The 22,880-nt window shown below is 39.9% G+C and overlaps 1 protein-coding gene across 1 annotated transcript in view; it reads right to left on the bottom strand.

The window, feature by feature from the left end:
- The window catches only part of ZFYVE9 (zinc finger FYVE-type containing 9), a 1,427,803-nt gene that overhangs the window by 913,450 nt on the left and 491,473 nt on the right, over window positions 1–22,880 (bottom strand). The window contains exon 3 of the mRNA XM_044086014.1: window positions 19,035–21,067. Coding sequence (XP_043941949.1) covers window positions 19,035–21,067 — 2,033 coding nt within the window. The remainder of the gene's footprint in view (window positions 1–19,034; window positions 21,068–22,880) is intronic.

Raw genomic sequence — 22,880 nt, 5'->3', positions numbered from 1 at the left:
GATATTTATATATGTTTTTAATATATATGGCTTTCATATATATATGTATATATATATATATATATATATATATATATATATATATATATATATATATATATATATATATATATATATATATATATATATGTAGGCTACAATATGTGCGTTCATGTATTTCTTATGAATTTTATATAAGAAAAAACTTTTTAATTAGTGAATGATTAGTTATGTTCTGATAAGATGGGTTATGTCATGTGATTTTTTTTTGAATGATATAAATTGTATGTACTTTTGAAAAAAATTTTGAAATGTGAGGACATCATTTGATTCTGTCAAAAGACTTAGGCTTCGCCCATTAGAAGTCACAGTGCAAACTTCCTGAGCTCCATTGGAGTGAATGAGTTAATATGACCCATAGCTTTTGTGTAGTACGAACTCTGCAGCTTCTGTATGAGATCCTGTGCAGCTTCTGTATGAAATCTAAGCAGTCATAATGACTGTGGCACACTAGATCTTAACAGTGCATCAGTAAATTTCCCCACACTCTCATGAGACAAGACAAACCAAGACATCAAAAGGATCATCATGTACATTAAGCAAGCTGTAAAATTAAAAATTAACTGAAATTAATGAGATTTTTAGCACATGCAACAGAAAGTACAGATGTCAGGATCATTTAATCAGAAAATATGAAATTATTCAACACATCTTGAAGACTTTCCTGACTCTTACCATAACAGAGGTCTGTACATGATCTTAAAATTACAAAAAAAAATGTGTCTAATGCAAAAGAAGCCTGTATCAGTTTATCAAATGATGCACTTGTGCAGCTATAGAGGAGTTTCTTCTTTGGATGTTAAAAAGGTGTGAAAATTTATGGTGGGAAAACTGGAGGAAAGCATCATACATGCTGGTCACAATCTGCCTTCTCTTTTTTACCACTTTGAACAAGTTTTATTTATAACATTAAAATATATACAACATAAACTGCACTAAGAAGCTCAACAAAACAGCATCAAATTTACAAGAACAGAGTAACAAGACAGTAAAAGACAATGGATCATTATAAATCAGGTGTATAATTACTTATTTGTTATCATAAATCTGAACAATTAAAGGTTAAAAATTAAATCATGTTTATGTTAAAACAACTTAAGTGGAGGAAAAGCAAATTATGCACATTTCCTCAAGCAAACAAAAATATGATCCATGATTTGTTTTACAGCTTAACACAATTTCCTTGTGGTATTCTGTTAACATTCACCAATATAAAAAATATGTAATATTCACAGTTCTGTATCATCACTAGAACAGACTCCCTGACATATTTACAAACACAACCATGCTATGAAAAATATACAGATTATTCATGATAGATAAGTCTATCCTAGTTTAGTGAATGCTACTCTCATTACTTGAACTATCACCCCCACCTTTTTTTTTTACATTCCAAACATTCACTTTTTTTTTTTTTTTTTTACATATGGTGTTTAACTAGTTTCCACTGGCAGTTACCCCAGTGAAGAATCACTCCCCTTCTTGACCTTTCCCATCAACACACTCGGATCTGGCCATTAACTAGTGATTACATTGCTACCTTTCCCAATATTTCATTTTTTTTAAACTTATTCTGTACTTTCATGTCCTTTATCACCTTAGATTTTTCTCATTAGGTACAGTGCTATTCACCGGCTCCTTTTAAACAGGATTCACACACCACTTCCCTCCACCTAATCTCCATAAAACATTTGGTTTTCTCCAGTTTTATGCCATCCTACTCACCACTCATTTTTAGCTCATTTCACCACTCAGTTTTATGCTACCCTATCTATCTCTATCTTCTCCCCATAGCCTGTGCTTCCTTGGATGCTAATTCTCAGGCTATATCCCGGGTACCCTAATGTTTGGTGGTTTCTAGTTATGGATTTTTTTACCTAATAGCATTATTATTTCAACAGTACTTTGTCTTTTTTCCTGGACAAGCTGTTTGATACATAACAAGAGTAACTGCCTAGTTAACATAAGTATTTCATCAGATAATTATCCAATAACTGCTGCAATTCACTGTAAAATCTGCTGGATAAGTGTAGCAGGATCCAAGAATGAAAAACAAAATATTTTAGCGAAATAAAACCTTTAATATCGCTTTTTTCCCCAAAGAGACTTCCTCGGAACAAACAACCGTACAAATGAAAATGAGTCACTATGTCTCTTAAATACTACTAGCCACATCTAACCTAACTAGTCAAATATTAAAGATTTAAACATTATTTATTTACAAATATATTTGTTGCACTTTTTTATTGCTGCATTTACTGCTGTGTTTTATTGCTGTTTCTATATGCAATAATAATTTAGTAGGTAGACTGGGTAATTAATTGTATTAGTATATTTGATTATTTAGGTTAGGTGTGGCTAGTAGTATTTAAGAGACATAGTGATTCATTTTCATTTGTACTGTTGTTTGTTCTGAGGAAGTCTCTTTGGGGATGAAAGCGATTATTGTACATGGATCATTTAGGAAAATCAAAATAGGATACATAAACAGGGAAATTCTTTTTTTCGTTCCCATAACCAATCATGCCCATCTCTGTCTGTTTTCTGTACTGTCTACTACTAACAGTTCTACGCATACAGCAAATAGCAGTAACAGTGGACAGCCCTATCCCATCCCCCTTTCCATTTTTACTTCGCTCAACAGTCTCACTCTTATCTTTACTTTTGCTGTAGCTCCCTCATAGACATTCTCTATACTGTTTTTAAACCATTCTTCTGAGAATCACCATATTCTCAGTAAGACAAACAAATAACTCCTTTTCTCTCTGTCAAAGGCTTTTTCAACATTCAATGTCACGTCACCAGCGTAACTTTCTTTTTAGCCACATGTGCATCTTTTTTAATCATTGTATTAATCAAATTATCCAGAAGATATCAGTCCTGCACAAGCCTAGTTCAATCCTCCTGTACAGTTACTGGTACTTTAGCTAATCTAACTGCCAATATAACCACATAGCACTTATAATCATGGTATAATATCGATATCAGTCTGTTAGAGAATAATCATGGTATAATATCAATACCAGTATGTAAGAGAATGGTAATACCACATAATTTCCCCTCCTTGTGTATGACAACTACCAAAGCCTATTTCCATGTTCTCGGTGGCTCTTCCCTATTCAAAATATCATTAAACATCCACTCCCTTATCTTCGCCACCCTACTTCCATCTTCCACCGCTCAGTCAGTAGGCTGTCTTGCCCCAGGTGATTTCCCTTTCTTCATCTTCCTTATTATAATTCCTATCAGTTCCTCTCTTGTTATGGGAGCCATCAAATGACCAACCTCTGATGCACACAATGTTGGATGCATCTTCTGAATCCCTGTTTCCATTATTTCTCCTTTACTTCTCCCCTCTTCACCTTCTCCTGCATATAGCTGGTTATGGTGCCTCCTGGACTCTTCTAATGTATTTTGTAGGTCTGTTCTTAACATTTCTGCTCCTGAATGTCTTAACTAGTGGAGTCCCTCTTAACCTCCTTTTGTCTAAGTTATACCACCAGAACTTTAGTTGCTTTTGGCAAGTTTGAAAAATATAACTTTTCAAATCTTAGTCTTTTCATTAATATCCTCTTATTTATCCATTTTTCCATGCTTTTCTTGATTTCCCTTATTTTGTACTTCTGAGCTGATGTAATTCCCTCAGTTCTTCCAACACAACTTTCCTATTCATCTCAGCATGTTTTCTTTTCTTGTTTATTTTCCCCTATATTCTATCCTTAACTTCTTTTTTTACACTCATCCAATTAAAAACCATTCTATATCAAATTTTTATCCTGAGCCCTCTGCAGCTCTTCTTTAAAGGAGTCCTCCTGATCTTTTTTTTTCTTTTTTTTTTTTAATACTTAGGTTAGCACTCTCCAATGTCAGCAATTTCTTCTTCCAACAATTTTAGATCTATACTTACAAGTCCATGACGTGATAACATCAGTGATCACATCTTACTAGATCCAATACATCTTTCTTTTCAAGACTTATGCTGTAAGGAGCCTCACCCATATGTACCATGTGAGGAACAGGTATATCTCCTATCCCTACTTCATTTTGGCTCCTTTAATTTCAAATATCAACTCATCCTACCAGTCTCATGCATAGCATTAAAATTTTACCTCTCTCACTACTGTCCTTTTTCTAGGACCTCTATCCACATACATTTTACTTGTTACTATAATCCAAACCTCTAACACCAAACTTAAATCTTCCTGAAAAGTTTCCAGCCTAGTCACTGCCATTAGCAGTGTGACCATGCTTCTTGGTGACCAGACATACTGACTCAAAGTTACCTTTTGTCCTCCCATGGTCCTTCCACCCTTTCAAACTGTCATCTTCTACTGTTTCCAGCAACTGGAATGGCATACTCTTCTTCTTACAAATCCAATCAACACCCTTTTAATTTTTTGCAGGATGTACTTCCTAACAGTCTATACCCCCACACACCCAGTTTAACTACCTGATTTCCTCTTTGGTTAGATGTGTTTCTTGGAATATTACCATTTGGTTCCCCACTCTCCAGGTGCCATAATATCCAATATCTATTTTTACTAAGTCTGTCAATCAATTTTCATTCCATGAGGCTACTCTGATCTTTGTCCCCATTCTTTCTTCAATTCTTCTTCCAAGTTTGTTTCCCATTGTCCTTTTCCTGTCTTGTCCAAGTTTGTTTCCCATTGTCCTTTTCCTCTCTTGTCCAAGTTTGTTTCCCATTGTCCTTTTCCTGTCTTGACTTAGATACATTATTTTCTTTAAAAGTCCTGATCCTCCTAGCACCAATATTTTCTGCTGCTTTTCCATACTGTGCTTTCCTGTTATCTTTTGTCTATCTCTATTCTATTCAATTTATGTATTTGTCCATCAGTCTTTTGATTGGTCTGTCTCTTTTTCATAATATTTTTAACTTTGTAACCACTTAAGATACCAACATTTTCCTCTTCAACATTTATTGTCCATATCCAAACCATATACAAATAAGAAACAGTGACGTCACTCATTGGACTCCTTTACTTTCCTATAGTGCTGCTATCCCATCCCCTTGCCCTCTCACTGTTATCCCTATAGTAATTCCATAGTTGCATTAGGCATTTTTTTGGTTCAAATGTCTTGCCTCCTCATTCTCTTTCTTTACTTTTCATCCCATCTTTTCCAGCCCCTGATCCCATACATTCAGTACTGTCTCTTCCTTACAAGTGGTGCTTCTCTCATCATATCCCTTCTCTACATATTACACCAGGATTAACAAACCCCCTACTCTCATAGTAAGCTATATGCATTGTTTAGCTACTTCTTTCCTCCATCTCAATGACCAACCAATTTTGCCCTTAGTTTTCTTTTTTTATATACTTTACTGACTCCCCTCCTATATACCTCCTTCCTCTTCTCGGCCACATCAATGTGTTTTGCTGTTGCCATCACTTCCTCGTTAAATTGTGTGTGTGTGTGTGTGTGTGTGTGTGTGTGTGTGTGTGTGTGTGTGTGTGTGTGTGTGTGTGTGTGTGTGTGTGTGTATGTGCATCTTTTCTCCATCCCATTACTCCCCTACCTTCTCATTAAATTGCACTTTTTATAACAACTTTCCTTTTAACAAAAATAAAAGATGAAGTATACATTTCTTCTCTACATTGAGTCCATTTTCGGTGCTAAGTGCATGAATACACTGTAGTTACCCTCAAGTTTCCCACAGCTTCACTGTTAAATAAATAATCACTCACTTTAAAAATTCTGATCCTATTCTTTCCATCATGCCTCTTCAAGAACCTGTACCTGCTCCTTCAGTCATTGCTGTCTTCTAAACAATGGGAACAAATTCGTTCTTGACATCTTATCTCCTTACCCTTCACTGTTGTCTTGGTTGTCTCTCCCTTCTCCACCAAGTCCCCACCTATGATTATCTGGTCTTTTCAGTACCCTCACTATTTCATGTGGATACTTTAACATTCATAGCACTCCTTGAAAGCAGAGTCACAGGTTATCGGAGTGTCATATTCAATAGGATTTCATAAGTCTACATATTTTAAAGGCTGGGGCAAATGCTGCCCTTTTCTTCCAGGTGAGAAATGATCTGATCAACAAAACACCTTTGATCTCCTACTCTCATTTTTTTTCCCCGGGTACTAAATTTCCATCAATAATCTTTCTTTCAGTTCATAGGACTGAAGTCTGACAATTACCAAAAGTTGTTTACTTCATCCATCTCTCACCAGTCTCCAGGCTGCTCGGGGAGCTCTCTCAATTTTTATCTCATCCCTCTGAATTGAGGACCAAAACACTCCGCAAATCTACTATAGTTTTTTTCCAGTCCATTTCCTTCACATTTCTCTGCTATCCCTGAACTTTGATATGGTTCCTTCTTGACCTATCCTCCAGGAATATTAGCATCACATCTACCTGTTCTAAACCAGCCTTTGCCGCTTTCATCCTCACCTTCAACTCAACCAATTCATCTCTATTAGCCTGTATAGTAGTGAAATGGGTCTCATCCAGTTTCTTTTCATGCCACAGAGCTTTTCTTGTAGCATTTTCTTCATTTCCCTTATTTCCTGAGTTACTTCTTGGTCACTCTCCCATTCCATTTTCATGTCTGCTTTTTCCTCCTCTTTGCCACTTAACTCTAACTCTTTTCTTATTTCTGGCTGACATTCAGGTAACCTGACAAATACCATTTTGAAAACCTATTTTAATCTCCCCTTTTTACTCTTTTTTTTGTGGGAAGCAGCCTACTTCATTGTTATTTAGAGGGCCGGCATACTGGAGGTCCTCACCACCTTCTTTATCTTACTCAGTTCTGTTATTACATCCTTGGAAGTTTACCTACAGTAGAACCTCAAAGCCATAAAGATGGATCTGGAACAGCCTGAAATACCTCTACCTTAACGAAGAATATGAGCCATGTCATCCTGTGCAAGATATTCCCAGTGTCACTACAAGGACCACAGCAACACCTCAAAAGGAACAACAGAGGCTACATGGCAGCCAACATTCAAAGCAGTCATAAAAGCTTTATCCAGACACTCCTTGATCTGACAATCAGGAAGCTGCATCAGCTTCTACAGAGCCTGGTTCATAAGGAAGGACAGGATGAGCTGAAATGCATTTTGTGTAGAAGGAAGAGGAATTACAGACGAGTGCCCAGTGGACCTTAAAAAGCCTAAGAGTCTCTCCCAAAACATGACTCATTCACTGAAGTGGAGCTGCAGTGATCTCAGTCAACTCTGAATCCTCCTCTAAGGAAAACTCAAGGGGGTAGGAATCATCCTCATTCACTCTAGCAAAGTTTCCTGCACTCAAATGACATTCAATCACATAGCAACTAATTTATTTACTTTATTTTACATTTGTTTACTGGGATGGTCCAACTGGGGCAGTGCCCATTTTCAGTGGAGGCCCGGGAGAAAAGCTCCAGTCTAAGCTTACATGCAAATTATCACAACAAGTAATATAAATTATAAACAAAACTGGCAAAAAATGAGTGTTAACACATTTACAGGATAAAAATGTAAAAACAGATATATACATAGTATCAAATAGAACAAGGCTTTAAACACTTGAGTATAGACAAATATATAGTTGAACTTATATATGTGGAGGAACATAACATTAGTTAGGAAAATAAGTAGGGAGAATCACTTAGGCAAAGCAGGGCATAGTTAGTAATACTTCCATGGTGAGAGGTGCAGCTAGGAATGTAACTACTTATGGAGAAGTAGTGTTGTCAGAGGGGATATGTTAACATACTTGGTATTACTTATACAGTTTGGATGTACGTACTAAGTTAATAATTAACCTGGAGTGTTACATGTGCAAAGCTAGGATTCATATAAGGGTCTTCTGAGAGATATTTTGAAATTATTAAGATTGCTTATGGATCTAATACTATGTGAAAGGGTATTCCAATCTTTGGCAATAAAGTTAGAGTAAAGAGAGTTGCCTGCTGTATTGGATACGTTGGTTACTTGGAGTAAGTCTCTGTTATATGATTGAAGATTATGAATGTTGGAGTAGACTTGTAGAAGATTTTTTAGGGAAGGTACGTTGTCAGGATTGTGTATTATTTTGTAAGTCATTATTAATTGGCTGTAGTTCATAACATGAGGTAGTTCCAATCAAGAAAGATTTTTTTAGGCATTGACAGCGATGGGTTGAATGTGTGGAATCTTACTGTAACATGACTCTAATTTACTTAGTTCTGACTTTTTGAGGTTGGTAAGAATGGGAGATGCACACAACAGTGAGGAGAGAATGCGGGTTCTAGCTATAGCTTTTCTTGCAGTGTCTGTTAAGAATTTTATGTTTCTATACATTGTTCCCATTTTCTTGTGAACCTTTCTGATTGTGTTAGAAATGTGCACGTCAAATTTTAGTCTGTTTATGACGCCTAATAGTTTTGTTTGGGAATCTGGGAAAATCCTAGTATTATTACTGGCAGTGATATAAAAGTTAGCTGGGAGGTTAGTAGGTTTAGATGGGTGAAATATCATAAGTTTAGTTTCATTAGGGTTGAGAATGAGTTGTGAGTTTGCTAGCCATGTTTCAATATCAGAGAAGGCTTTTTGTGTGACTGTAAGAAGTTGAGTTATTGTGGATGCTGCACATATGAGGGTTGAATCATCTGCGTATTGTATGATAGATGCTTGACAGGAGGCAGTATTAAGATCATTTATGAATATGCTGAAGAGGAGGGGCCCTAGGATTGAACCCTGAGGGACCAAGTGTAACAGGAAGGAGTGAGGATAGATCTTGCTTCCATTTCACAGCTTGCTGGTGGCTAGATAGATAACTTTGAAACCAGTTAACAGCATTAGGGTTGATATTAACATTATTCAGAGTGGAGAGTAACTAAGCATGGGGAGTTGGCCAAAAGGCCACAATCATAAGAAGAACCTTATGTCTGAGGCAAAGTGTCAGCTTACATTCTTTGAGGCTATGACCAACACATCCACTGTAGGCATCCTTCAATGCAGAGGGATCATGGGTTTGTACCTCTATTGGACTGGTGCGAGCAGTGTATTCTGTGGCTGTGCAATCCATTCTGGGGGTGGAAGTCCTTTCACATTCTGAGCTTGCCCTATTGGCCTATTTCCAGAATCCAGCTCTCCAAAAAGAAGATCTTTTGGTATTCAGCCATCTGTCATGCATGAGACATGATGTGACCAGTAGATACATCTCAGTTTCACGAGGGTGAACATGGAGGAGGTGCCCATCCTCTCAAGCCCTGTGTTATTGGGGCACCTGAGACAGCGTATATGAAATTTTGATGAGCCACGGCTCCTGTTATGAGGGCAAAGTCCATGCTTCAATGACATACAGTAGTGTACTCAAACACAAGTAGTATAAACATGCACCTTGGTGTGCACAGTGAGCTTATTGTTAGTCCATTTTCTCTTTGTCAGCCTGGAAAACATTGTGCAGCTTTTCCAATGCACTTGTTGATCTCACTATCAAGTGACAAGTTGTCCAAGATTGTAAAAGCCTAGGTACAAGAACTCAAGGACGACCTCCAATTCATAGTCGCTCATCGCCCACATTTTGGCCCATCACCCTGGTCTTCTTTAAACTGATTGCGAGGCCATATTCGATACATGTATCCGCAATGTGAGTCATGAGTGACTGAAGTTCTTGTGGAGTGTGAGCAGCAATAGCTTCCTAAGCACCCTGGTCCTTGATCAAAGCCTCAACAGTTTGAAGAGATTGTTGTCCACTCTGACTCAGAGAAAAATGCCTTCCGAAGCAGTTCCAAAGGAAAATTTGAACAGAACTGAAAAGAAGATGCCGAACAATGTTGGAGCCAGTACATACTCCTGCTTCACTCCACTGAGAATTTCAAATGTTTCAGATGTGGATCCATTGCACACAATGGCCCCCTTCATGCCTTCATGGCAGGCTCTGATAATGCTGAGTAGTGTTGCGGGATGGCCAGTTTTGGCCAAAATCACAAACAGACCTTTCCTATTGATGAAGTTGAATGCCTTGGTCAAGTCAATGAAAGCAATATACAGAGGACTGTTCTGCTTCCAATACTTTTCTTGCAGTTGCCTAACAGAGAAAACAAAATCTATGGTAGACCATTCAGTTCTGAACCCACACTGAGACTCATTGTAGACTGTAAGAACTTGGACCCTCTTCAAGGGCAACAGGTGCAAACAGCTTCCCCATGGTACTGAGTTGGGAGATGCTAAAATAGTTCCTACAATCACTTTTGTCATCCTTGTTCTAGTTAGTAATGATGTTAGCATCCCTCATATCTTGTAGTATGCTGCCTTCCTTACAGCACCGACAAAGTATTGCATGTTGCTATGAAATAGGGTACCACTGTCACATTTGAGAATTTCTGAGGAAGTACCATCTTTCTCGAGGGGTGTTTCCAGAAGAGAGTGCTTTTAGCACATCACTGAGTTCCTCCAAGGTGGGCTCAGCATCGAGTTCTGTCACGGTTGACAGACTATCATCTCTGTCTAAGTACGGTCTCTCTGGTGTACAGTTGTGAGTAGTGTTCCATCTGCTTATTTCCATCCTTCAAGACCTTGCCTATGGCCGACTTAAGTGGGACAATCTTTCTTTGTGATGGAATGATGGCTTGTTTAATCCCACTGTGCATTCTCTACAGGTTACCAGCGTTGGCGGCCTGCTGAATCTTGGAGCAAAGTTGGAGCCAGTAATCATTAGCGCACAGCCAAGCTACCTGCTGCACATAACTCTGAGAACACTGCAGCACCTGCAAGTTCTCCTAATTGGGAGAGGAACTGCATGCAGCCAGTGCCAGTCTTCTTGTTCTTCTCGATCAGCACTACATTGTAGACTTCAAACCAATCAACATACTTGACTGTCTTCTTCCCAAAGGCAAATATTGCAGTGTTATGAATAGCATTCTGTAGTTTTTACCATCTCTTGTTGATATCAGTGCCATCTGAGTAAGGCAAGGCCTCTTCAGGTGCTTGGACAAACTCACATGCTTTGGAATGGTCATGAGTCTTGCCTGTGTCAATACATGGCCTCCATTCACAAATGTGAAAAAAAAAACTCAACTTCCAATATCTAAGAGATACCAACAGAGACAGGTAGTGGGTTTACCATCCATTCCTGCTGGAAAGGCAACAACTTATGCACAGCAGAGAGGGCACTACTCTCACAGCCCTCACCATGAGCCACTAAGCCTTCATATGGAGACTCAAGGCTTTCATTTTGACTGTATGTTCAAATGCACGCCTGTTAATGTTTGAACTTTGGGACTTACCCTCAAAGGTTGCTGATGGTGAAATCAACATTTATCCTCTGTCATCTGTTGAGTAGTACAGGTTCATTCTCTTGCAAGTTAAAAGCTAACAGGTCATTGAGGATCAGAGATCATTTGTTTAACAGACTTTGAAAAGAGGCTTTGACAAATGCCTGGTCTTATGTTTCCACACTTTCCACCTTTACTCCTACTAATGTACTAACGTAAGGGATCAAGCCAGGGACCCTGTGCCAATTCCAGTTTTTATGGTTGCCTAACCTGCTGAAAAAAAAACAAAGCTCACAGGTAGACCTTTTGCAGTCCATACAATAGTAAGCAGGCTGCTTCATTAAAGTTCTTATCTTTCCCTGGTTATTATTTAGGCAGAAGCCTCTGCATACAATACTCACTTTTTATATGGATACAGGTTTAACATATTTAAAATTAAACTGATGACTTGCACAGTGGTAGAAAAATTAATTAAAAAACTTGAATCTACTGAACGTTATTTTAAACAAAAGAAAAAACAGCCAATTGGGCAGCTGAATAAGTATTATGTAGAATCATGATTTGTGTGGCTTCAAATGCACTCAGCCCTAAAATAATACTGGAACCTATACTGATAAACAAAGACAAGCGTCAAAGACAGGACTTCTACAGTCCACTAAGCCAATCAGCAGGCTGCTTCACTGTTGTTCTTATTTGCTCCCATTTATCATCCAATCAAGAACCAACACATAACAACTGATATTCTCTATGAGCATACAGATCCAAAACATATATATATATGTATACACAATGTAAGTGGTGACTTGCAGAACAGAAAACGAACTTCAGGACTTCTCTCTATGGCTATTTGCATGGCTTAGGAACTTATACCAATTTCAAACTTCAACACTCCAAGGAACTAATCAGTGTACACTATAAAACTGAGTGATGAAAGTCAGTCCCATTGGTCTGGGGCACACACATGTAACCAGGGTATAGCAAAGTCCCAGCACCAGCACTCCCACTTCTAAGGAAAGGTGTAGGTACCAGAGACTGAGAAGTAGTGCTGGCACTCACTCAACCACCAGCAGAAGTTGTTGAATGTGGGCTCTGATCACTGATCAATCACCATGCATCTTGTGTCAGCTCACAGGACAAGGCAGAATTCAGAACTTCTCTCATTGCAGAAGCTGTTGCTGATGCCCACACCACCCCTGCCATTATCCCAAAGTCGGTTGGAAACAGTTTCACTCCCCAGTAGACACAGGCATGGTAATAAGACAGATGTTTCTTTCAGAGTAGGATCAAGCTATTAGATTCCTAAAAAGTGTGTGAAAAGTACAGTTTTGTACCTACCATAAATGTAGATGTTAAAGTGTCTTCACTGCTGCAGTCATTACACTTGGGTTATCCTGCCGTCAGGCAGTCACAAAGTCGGCCAGAGTTCCAAAGTCTTGGTCCGGCGTCGGTTGCTGTTACCTCTTCCCTGACGTCAGTGCACCAGGGGTATATTAGATGCAGCCGACGCCATTTTCTTCAGTGTTTCTTGCCCCAGATGTCAGGTGCCCCCAAATAGGTAGGCAATACATAATGGTAATAAAACATGCCAAAAAGGTAAACAACAAAGCCTTCAGTTACCAGCAAATACACCACATAGGTAGTATAGGGTTGAAAGGTATAGCTAAGCCCCAGCTAAGAAAGAGGGGATGGCAGGTGGGTAACCTGGACTGCAGCAGTGAAGACACTCTAACATCTACATTTATGGTAGGTACAAAACTGTACTCTGTTCATCGTGTTTCACTGCTGCAGTCATTACACGTGGGTTAAATCCCAAAGCTGAGTCAGGGTTGCTGGTTCTATAGAGGATTAGGGGTGGCTATGAGGCCCTGCAGCACTGCAGTGGCAAAGCCAGCTCTGGATCTAGAATAAAGAGGCAAGTGATAATGCTTGGTAAAGGTGTGCACTGAACTCCAAGTTGCAGCCTCCAAGATATCTTTGGTAGGTGCTCCTCTAGGGTAGGCAGTTGAAGTGGCTGTTGCCCTGGAGGAATGTGGTCTAATGTTAGTAGGAACAGGATTCCCATGCTGTGTGTAACAGAACCGAATACAGTGTCCTATCTGCTTAGAAATGGTCTGCTTTGAAATAGCCTTTCCCTGTGATCCTGCAGCATATGCTACAAACAATTGCTCAGTTTTTCTGAAAGCTGTTGTTTTGTCCAAATATAAATGTAATTGTCTGTGCATGTCCAAAGAATGCAGAAGCCTCTCCCCTTTATTCTGGGGATTTGGATAAAAAGTTGGCAAATGAATAGTTTGGTTAAGAGCCACACTGGATACCAGATTTGCTCTTAAAGAAACCCTGTCTTAGTGAAAAATGATAAAAGGCTCCACTGCCATTAGTGCCTGTAACTCTGAGACTCTTCTTGCTGAGGTTATTGCCAGAAGCAGAGCAGTTTTCTATGATATATATTTTAGTTCTGCTGAATTGGCTGGCTCAAAAGGAGGTAAGGTTAGTTTTTCCAAGACAAAGTTGAGGTCCCAAGTTGGTGTTGGTGCTCTCCAGGGCGGTCTTATGTTTTTAGCCCCTCTGAGGTATTGTTTTAGCAATGGATGAGAGAAAATAGGAGGATCTGTGTTGTAATGAGCCGGGATGACAGAAGCGTGGATCTTAATGGATGAGAAGGATAATCCTTTGTCCAGCATCTCAGTCAAATATTGTGGAATGTGAGGAATATTTGGGACAAGAGGTTCAAAGCTTTGAGCCTGGTTCCAGGCACAGAATCTCTTCCACTTTTCTGAATAAGATTTCCTGGTGCTAGGCCTCCTGGCCTCCAAAATGACATCCATAACAGCTTTAGAGAGTGGTGTTGTCTGTCTAACTAATGAATCTGCCATGCAGCCAGGTTTAAAGTTTTGAGCTGACTGTGCAGGATCGGATTGTCTTGTTGAGTCAGAAGGTGTGGAGTTTGAGGTAAAATCCATGGTGGACTTAAGATTGGGTACCAGTGCTGGCGTGGCCAGTCTGGGGCAATCAGGATCATCTGTGGTTTCTCTTGTCTGGCTTTTAGTAGTACTTTTGAAAGGAGAAGTAGTAGTGGGAAGGCATAAACTTTTAGGCTTTTCCAACTGAATGAGAGAGCATCCACTTTCTATGCTTGTGTGTGACAGGTCCTTGTGCAGTATTTTTGTAGTTGGCAATTCTTTGGGGTGGCAAAAAGATCTATGTCTGGGCACCCCCATTTCTGCGTTATCATGCTGAATACTTGTGGATTTAATTTCCACTCGTGAGGATCCATGATGTTTCTGCTTAAGTCATCTGCCAGCGTATTTTTCTCTCCTGGCAGGAATTGTGCTTGCAGATGAACCTGATAGGTTAGAGCTGTATTCCACAAGGTTATGACTTGCCTGCATAGGGGATAAGAATGAGTGTTCCCTTGCTTATGTACCACATAACTGTGGTGTTGTCTGTCTTTAGTAATAGTTGTCCGGATGCAGAAGGTCCTTGAAAGCTGTTAGGGCATTTTGTACACCTAACATCTCTTTTTGATTGATGTGAAGATGCATTTGGCCTGTGGTCCACTTGCCCTGAATACATTTTCCTGCCATGTGTGCTCCCAAGATGTAATCTGAAGCATCTGTTGTTAGTGTCTGCCTGGCTGTGGGTAGAGTAAAAGGCTGTCCCTTGCTGAGGTGGCATGCCTGTGCCCACCATCAAAACTCCTGTTGTAGGCATGGAATTAGAGGTATTACTGCTTCCAAACTGTGGCAGTGTTGAGTCCAAACACTTTTTAGGTACCATTGTAATTTCCTCATATGCAGTCTGGCATATGGAATTAGAAGTATGCAAGATGCCATGAATCCCAAGGCCTGCAGAATTTTTCTTGCAGGGAGTTGGGTTTTTGTTGCCAACAATTGAAAGTACTGAGTCAGTTGTCCTTGCTTGTCTGGCGTGAGATAAGCCATATGAGCCGTTGTATTTAAGCTGGCACTCAGGAATATTATCTCTTGTGAGGGCACTAGTTTTGATTTCTTTTCGTTTACTGTGTACCCTAGGCAAATTAGCAACCTTTTTACAAACGCCAGATGCTTTAGAAGAATGTCCTTGCTCTCTGCTTGAATAAGGCAGTTGTCCAGGTATGGATATATCTGAATTCCTTGTTGTCTGCAAAATGCAATTACTGGTGCCAGGCACTTTGTGAAGACCCTGGGCGCAGTAGATAAGCCAAAGGGCAGTGCAGAGAATTGGTAATGCATTGAACCAGCTATGAATCTGAGGTATCTTCTGCTGTTTAGTCTGATAGGGACATGCAGGTATGCCTATTTGAGGTCCGAAGTAACCAGCCAAGCCTTCTTGCCCAGCATGGGAAGAAGCTGCTGTAGTGTCAACATTTTGAATTTCGGAACATCCAGGTAAGTATTTAGAGTGGAAAGGTCTAGTATGGGTCTCCAGGCTTTGTCCTTCCTGGGAACCAAGAAAAGTGTTGAGTAAAATCCTTGTCCCTGTTCCTGTTGTGGTACTTTTTGGATAACTCTCATGTCCATGAGGGCTGTAATTTGTTTTTGTGCCTCTGCCTATTTGATTTTATGTCAGGTTTGGCATTCCTTTTAGTCTTGGTAGAGTGTGAAAGTGGAACCTGTAACCTTGAGACACAATGTTCAGAACCCATTTGTCTTGGGTGATGATATGCCAATTTTGAGAAAAAAGTGCTAGTTTTCCCCCTAAGGGAGCTGCCAAAAGGAAGGAGTTTGGCATTTGAAGGGGGAAGTCATTGGGACTGTTTCCTGTAAGGTTGTGACTTGTCTTCACCTCCTTTTGGGGTTGGTGCACCCCACTGTCGTGGTCTGTAAGAGCCTTGAGGCTGAGATCTGCCTCTTGGGTGTCTGTATCTGCCTCTTTGTGGTCTGTCTGACACTGGAAAGGACCAATTTTTTGAAGGCCAATTTCTACTAAAACGAGGTGGCTGTACCTGTAAGAAATCCTTCACTGTTTGCATAGATTTTGCCTTATCCTCCATTTTCTTTAATACCTCTTCTACCTTAACACCAAATAGAAAATCCTGCTGTAAAGGAGCATCCAATAATTTAGTCATGACATGATCAGGTAAAGCTTGTTCTTTTAACCAAGCATGCCTTCGAATCACAGACCCTGTAACTGCTGCTCTACAAGAAGCCTCTAGTGAATCAAAACCACATTGCAAAGTACGTTTTCCCACTTGTTCAGTTGCATGCAATAATTCCTGCATTTCCTTATAGTCAGGATGTTCTGAAACTGTACTCATTTTTCTGTTTAAGCAGAGACATTAAATATTGTTGGTATTTAAGCATGTGGAATTGGCAATTTAAAGCTCTCACTGCTAAAGTTGCAGAAGTGTAAACTTTCTTCCCCCATCTGTCTAATGCTCTAGAATCCCTGTCAGAGGAAACTGGATTCTTAGCCGTGGAAGCCTTTACCCCTTTGGGGTCCTGGGAAATAGTTTCTGGATCAGCAACAGGGTTTTTATAAAGAAATTTGTGAGAGTCAGGGACTCTGTAATACCTGTCTGGCTTGACTGGTGCAGGGGGCAAAGAATCAAGATTTAGACTGGATTCAGAGAACAAGTCATCCACAATATGTAACACTGGCGGACTAGCCAGGGGTCTGTACTGAGGTAATAAGAGAAAATCTCTGAGCCTTTTCTTGGATTCTGAGTAATCCTGGCCTTCCCAATGGAAATGCTCCCTCATGGTATGTAAAGTTTCCCCAAAAGAATAATCCTCAGGAGGAGAGGCTGAAGGAATAGATTCTTCAGCATCCGAGTCCTCAAAGGGGGGTAAAGAGTATCTATGGTCCGAAGAGGAATCAGAAGAGATACAAACCTGGTCAGAGGAATCATAGTCTGTATCCTGCCTAAGCCTTTTGTCAGCAGAGTAATTAAGTCTTCGGCCATTTTAAGCATTTGCTTTTTAGGCATGGAGGCCTGTCTAGGTGAATGCTGTACTTGCTTCTTTGTCTTTAATGGAGCTTTAGACTTGGCAGTAGATGTTATGGTAAGCTGTGAAGGTCTGAAAACACCCTCAGAAGCCGATGCCTGCTCAGCGGCTCTGGACCCATCTGAAGGGTTAGTTTCTGTAGGGCCAACAACTTGAGTATCCTGAGGCCTAGACATCTCCACATGGGAGTCAGAGGCGGCCTGTGGCTCTGAGGTCGCGAGTATCAGGGGTTGCGAAAGCACCTCACTGAGAACCGGTGAACCGGCGACTGGCCTAGAAGAGGCTTCATCGTCAGTTTTTGGGCCTCGGATGCCTGTCCTTATCCTTGTCTTTGAGTTTTTTGTGTAGTCCGGTCGTAGGTTGTTCCAACAGCATAGTATAATTATACCTTCGGCCAAAGTAATGGCAAGCAAAATCAAACCAACGTTTAATACTGCGTTTGTTAAATCTAGAACAAAACCAACAACTAGTGACGTCGTGGTCTGGGCCTGGCAATGGAATACAGTAAGAATGAAAATCCTTATGAGGTATTTGCTTCCCACAAGAAATACAATTATTAACTTTTACTGACATCGGTCTGAGGCAAGAAAAAGTTTCCCCAACAGGGTACTTAGCTTTATAGAAGACTTCGGTTCTGAAATTCGAATTGAAAATCTCAGGAGTCTGCCGACCGGCACTTGCGAACTGCTTTTGCTTTGGGCACCGGAAAGAAAGACTGAAGAAAACAGCGTTGGCTGCATCTAATATACTCCTGGCGCACTGACGTCAGGGAAGAGGCGACAGCAACTGACACCGAGCCGAGACTTTGGAACTCTGGCCGACTGCGGGACCACCTGACGGCAGGATAACCCAAGTGTAATGACTGCAGCAGTGAAACACGATGAACATCTGACAGTGCTAACTGATGCATTTTAATGTCACTGATGCACACATATGTACACATCTACTCCTTGCATTCTTTTCTTCATCTACCTGGCACCTGTTCAGCCTATTGATGAAAAGAAGGAAGCAGCCCTTGTTCTAATTATCTACAGCTTTCAACTCTGTACCCATAATACCTTCACTTATGCAAAAGGCAGGAAACTGGATGTGGCCATTTTCACTGTTTGCTTGTACTGTCAAATATGAAATGTGGGACTGATCCAGTATACTTTCCTTTGACTTGCATGCTACCATTTTTACTCCACACTCACTCATACACACAGTAATACCAATGCAGAAAATCTGACTCTATCCATATCTGGTGCATCTCCTGTAACTCTGTAGACATACTTGGATATGGACCTAACCTATCCATTGCAGTAATGCATAGATACAGCAGATGCCCATCCTCACACTCTAGTGCTCTCCAGAAGGAGGGAGCACCTTTGCCTGAATTGTTCCTTCCTTAAACAGCCATCACGTGAGCGGGGGCTCACTTCCTAGCTCAGGTTGACAAAGTCATAAGCACCATCTCTACCCTTAATTCAAGTCAAAATAAAACTCCTGCTGTCCCATGTTACATAGTTGGCTGTATAGAAAAGAGGGAACATACGTGGAGATTAATGTCACTTACTGGATCGCAGGAATCATGGAGCATCATTAAACACAAGGAAGCTGCCAATAGCACAAAAGCCAATGTATTAAAAAAATACACTGTCCTACTCACAAAGAAAAACATCAATCAATAGCAAAATTCAGACTAATGAGACCAATGCTAAGATGTTATGAAAATGCATTGCTACTCTACTGTCAGGTAAAATTAAAAATTATATTTCTTTATGTAACTTAACCATTATAAGAAGCTTGGTTCACAATTAAGATTTGCAGAGTGACATGTTACAATATCAACTCACCTTCCCACAAGCTCTACAATGGTGTCTTCGTTTTGTGAATGTAAACTTGGCCTCACACTTCATACAATTTGGTGCATGAGAATCTGGCACCCACACTGGGGCAACCTCACCAAGAGTTGTAAATGGCTTTTTACTGGCAGCTGCAAATAATTGTTCTGCCCTAAGATCATTATCAGGGCTTCCAGGAACTACACTACCAGGACTACCAGATGTTCTACTGTCAAGTCCTACCAGGCACTCCCCATTGGCACCTGATTTAGAGGTGGGTAATAATGTGCCATCACAAACTGCATCCTCTTCTAGATTATCTGCTATATTCGCTATACCAGCACAATTAGCTTTGTTTTTAGTGTTAGCAACAGTGTTTTGAGGCAACTGATCAGACAATGGCTTTGGAATTTGCAATTTAAGGTGTGTAGGTTGCTTCGGTCGGGCACCACCATACGGAATACTGACAGGCTGTGTCGGCAATGCCTGTCCTTGTATACCAAGTACTGGACTGGTAGGACAAGTGAAATGGTCACTTTTCATTTGGTCTGTTTCTATAATGCCAAAAGATCCACCTACATCCAAAATTCTGCTTTCCTTTTGCTGATCATACACACTGGAATAACTTTCCGTTTTGCTCTCTTCTATTTCCTTCTCTTCTGTTACAGAATCCTCCTTGGAAGGTAAAGCATTAGAAATTTGGGCTACAGAGGAAGTTTGCATTCCACAGGAATCAAGGTTGCTATCAAGCAAGTCACCTAACTGTACCTCTCCCAAAATACTAAAATGTGATTCTGTTGTAACACCTACAGTGGGTTCTGCCTCATCCATATGAAACCCACTTTTATCATCCTCAGCATCAGTACACGAGCTCTTATTACATTCTTCAGTACTGAAGTCATCATTGCAATGAACCAGTTCATCAACAGTTACACCTTCAATGTCGGCAGAACAATGTTCACTGGTGACATACAGAGAATCTACAATATTCATGTCTGTTTGATCACCACCCACATCACTACTGACATTCTTATCAGCAGTTCTTATGTGGTCAGTGCATTCTTCATTGTAATCAGCCATGCAGTACACATCATCCTCACAAGATGCATGGTCTCGACTTTGTGGCTTCTGATCATCTGCTTTAGTTTCCAAGTCTTCCTCAAGTTTAAAGCGGTTTCTGCCTTTAGGAAGCACAGTTTTCAAACCTTCAGTTGGACAGTCAAGTTTAAGGCACACATCCAAGTTCTCAATCTTCATTAGTGTTTCCGAGCCATCCTTATCCTTTACTACTGCAGTACCGCCCAAAGTATACGAAGGTATTTCTATGCTACCTTCAGCATTAGAAGACTCAGAAAAATGGTCTTGCTGATGCAATGTCAAAGTACTTTTTATTTCTGAACCTAAATCTACAGTATCACCTAGTGTATTAGCAGGACTACATACAGAAATACTGTCCTTTAAATCAAGCTTATTTGGCTGGTCACCTTGCTTTGCTATGTACAAAGAGTAATCCATGGATTCTTGCAGCTCAGGGCACAACAAAATGTTATTTTTATGCTTGTTGTCCAATGTAGAATTATTAGTGTCCAACATAAACTGAATGTTGGAAGTGTTATAATCCAGTAGTCTTCCACCTGGTAGTGCCCTGTCACCATTCTGTAAGGCCATGTTAACAGCCTCTTCAGAGTTGACTACATTTTCATTTGTTTTCTCAGCTGTTTCAGCAGAGTCATGGCAAACTGATAGAGTTCCTTCTGTGTTAGCTGAATGAACTTCTGGTACAGCCTCCTTTTCAACTTGCAGACCAGTAGGGGATTCAAAGTTCAAAGCATTATCTTTGCCATTCCAACAATGTTCCTCACTTTCTCCTGAAGTTCTGATGCTGGTGCAAGAGATGGAAATAGACTTTAGTGCTGACCGTCTCTCACTGGAAAGGGCAGCATCATTCACACTCACAAGGCCTGGATTAAGCGTCAACAAATGAGGGGAAGAATCGAGGATCTGATTCCACTTTGCATCCAATAAAACACGTGAATTTGTCTCACCTAGAAAACAGCAAGGAAAGAAAACAAATTTTTAACTTGCTCTTTGCAGTCAAATATGTAACAGTGTCTACACATTTACAATGTACTGGCCCACTCACCTCCCCACATATGATGTTAAACAGCAGCACATTCAAACTCAATTCCACATGAACTCTACTTCCTACTAGATTGCTTTGGCATACGTTTCTGCTTTTCTCAAGTTACAGCATGATCTCACCTTCTTTCTGATCTTAAGACATAGTCAAAGATGCCAGAAGTTCTGTCATCTGAAGAATGCATCCCCTCCCTCTTTCTACATTCAAATTACTACATGACCACCTCCCCAAGATCCCATAAAGTTGCCATTTTATTCAATGATGCTGCACATTTAACTACTTTCTGCTCATCTCTTAATGAAAATAACAATAAAACATAGTTCATACAAAGAAAAGGAAACTTTACTGATCCAGTAAAGAACCCAAAGAAGTCTAAAGTTCTAGAAAATAGATTAGCAGACAAAAAGAGCAGCATATCTTTCACTTTAGTTTCTATTTTAACTTGTTCACTGATATAGTAACCTGAAGCTTAATGCATGGAGAAAGGGGCTACTGGCCATTTCATAGTTGTTTTTTTTTTTTTAATAAATAAAGAATACCTTTAAAATGAACAAACTACTTAATATATTAGCCAGCTAGAGTATCACGAATGCTTGCTGCTATCCCAAAGAGGAGAAGGAACAAAACTGCAGATCCATCTTTATTCATACCATTTGCCCTACCAATGACGCAAACAAACAAAAAGTAAGTGAAAGGTTAACCACAGAAAGACAGTAAATGTGACACAGATAGCATGCATGAAGGAGAGAGAGAGATGTGGTCAAGTTGCACATAAATTCCATTTTGAACATTCTCAATTAGTTTTTCACTGGCCTTCAGGCAATCTACTCAGTGATGTTCCCATGCAAGCAGGAGTGCATGATATAGAAGACTTCAAACAAGCCCACTTTAGGTCTTCTTAGTGAAATCTTATAACACAACATTCTTTACAGGAAACAGAGTTAACTATATACAATATCCTTCAAAGAAGCTTAACAAAGGGCATAAGAGAAGGATGTGCAACTGCTTTAACTCCACCCCCTGCACCATACAAAACTCTTTTGTTAGGTTAAGTAAAGTTCCTCACACAACTCTACATTCTAAACTCAAAAGAAGTGTTGTAGCTCTTAAGTTATACATGGATAAAATTCTATGAAATACCTCCCTATCAGAACTGCAAGACTCTACAGCAATAGGGTTGAAGACTAAACTCTAGTTCACACATAAAACAGCAAATACCAGAAGTGTTACACTTGTCAAACACTTTTGTAAGGCAACTTCGTTCCTCTTGTACCTTTGTCATAGGGGCTAAAATCAGTGTACTTGGAGTAGGGAAATACTTGGACACTACAATCTTAGATGTGACATATAGTACCTTGGAGTGAGGGAATACTCCAAAACACTACAACCTTGGACAAGATGTCGACTTTCATATGGCCGAGACCATATGATCGACATTTGAAATCTCGACCATACAAGTAAAACACAAAACACAAACTTACCTTAATGCTGCTAGCAGGGGGGCTCTGCCGCCCCACCCCCATACTCCAAGATTGCAGTACAGTGCGGAAGTGGAAATATTTCCATTCCGCACTGTAGCGTGATGCCGGTTCCCCATGGTCGACATTCCAAATGTCGATCATATGGTCTCAGCCATATGGATGTTGATATTTTGAAATATTGACCACTAGAAGGGGACCCATATATATATATATATATATATATATATATATATATAT

This window comes from Protopterus annectens, chromosome 10.part0, assembly GCF_019279795.1.
Source record: "Protopterus annectens isolate FY-2018-M chromosome 10.part0, PAN1.0, whole genome shotgun sequence".
Taxonomy (NCBI): domain Eukaryota; kingdom Metazoa; phylum Chordata; order Ceratodontiformes; family Protopteridae; genus Protopterus; species Protopterus annectens.
This window is presented reverse-complemented; position numbering and strand designations above follow the sequence as displayed.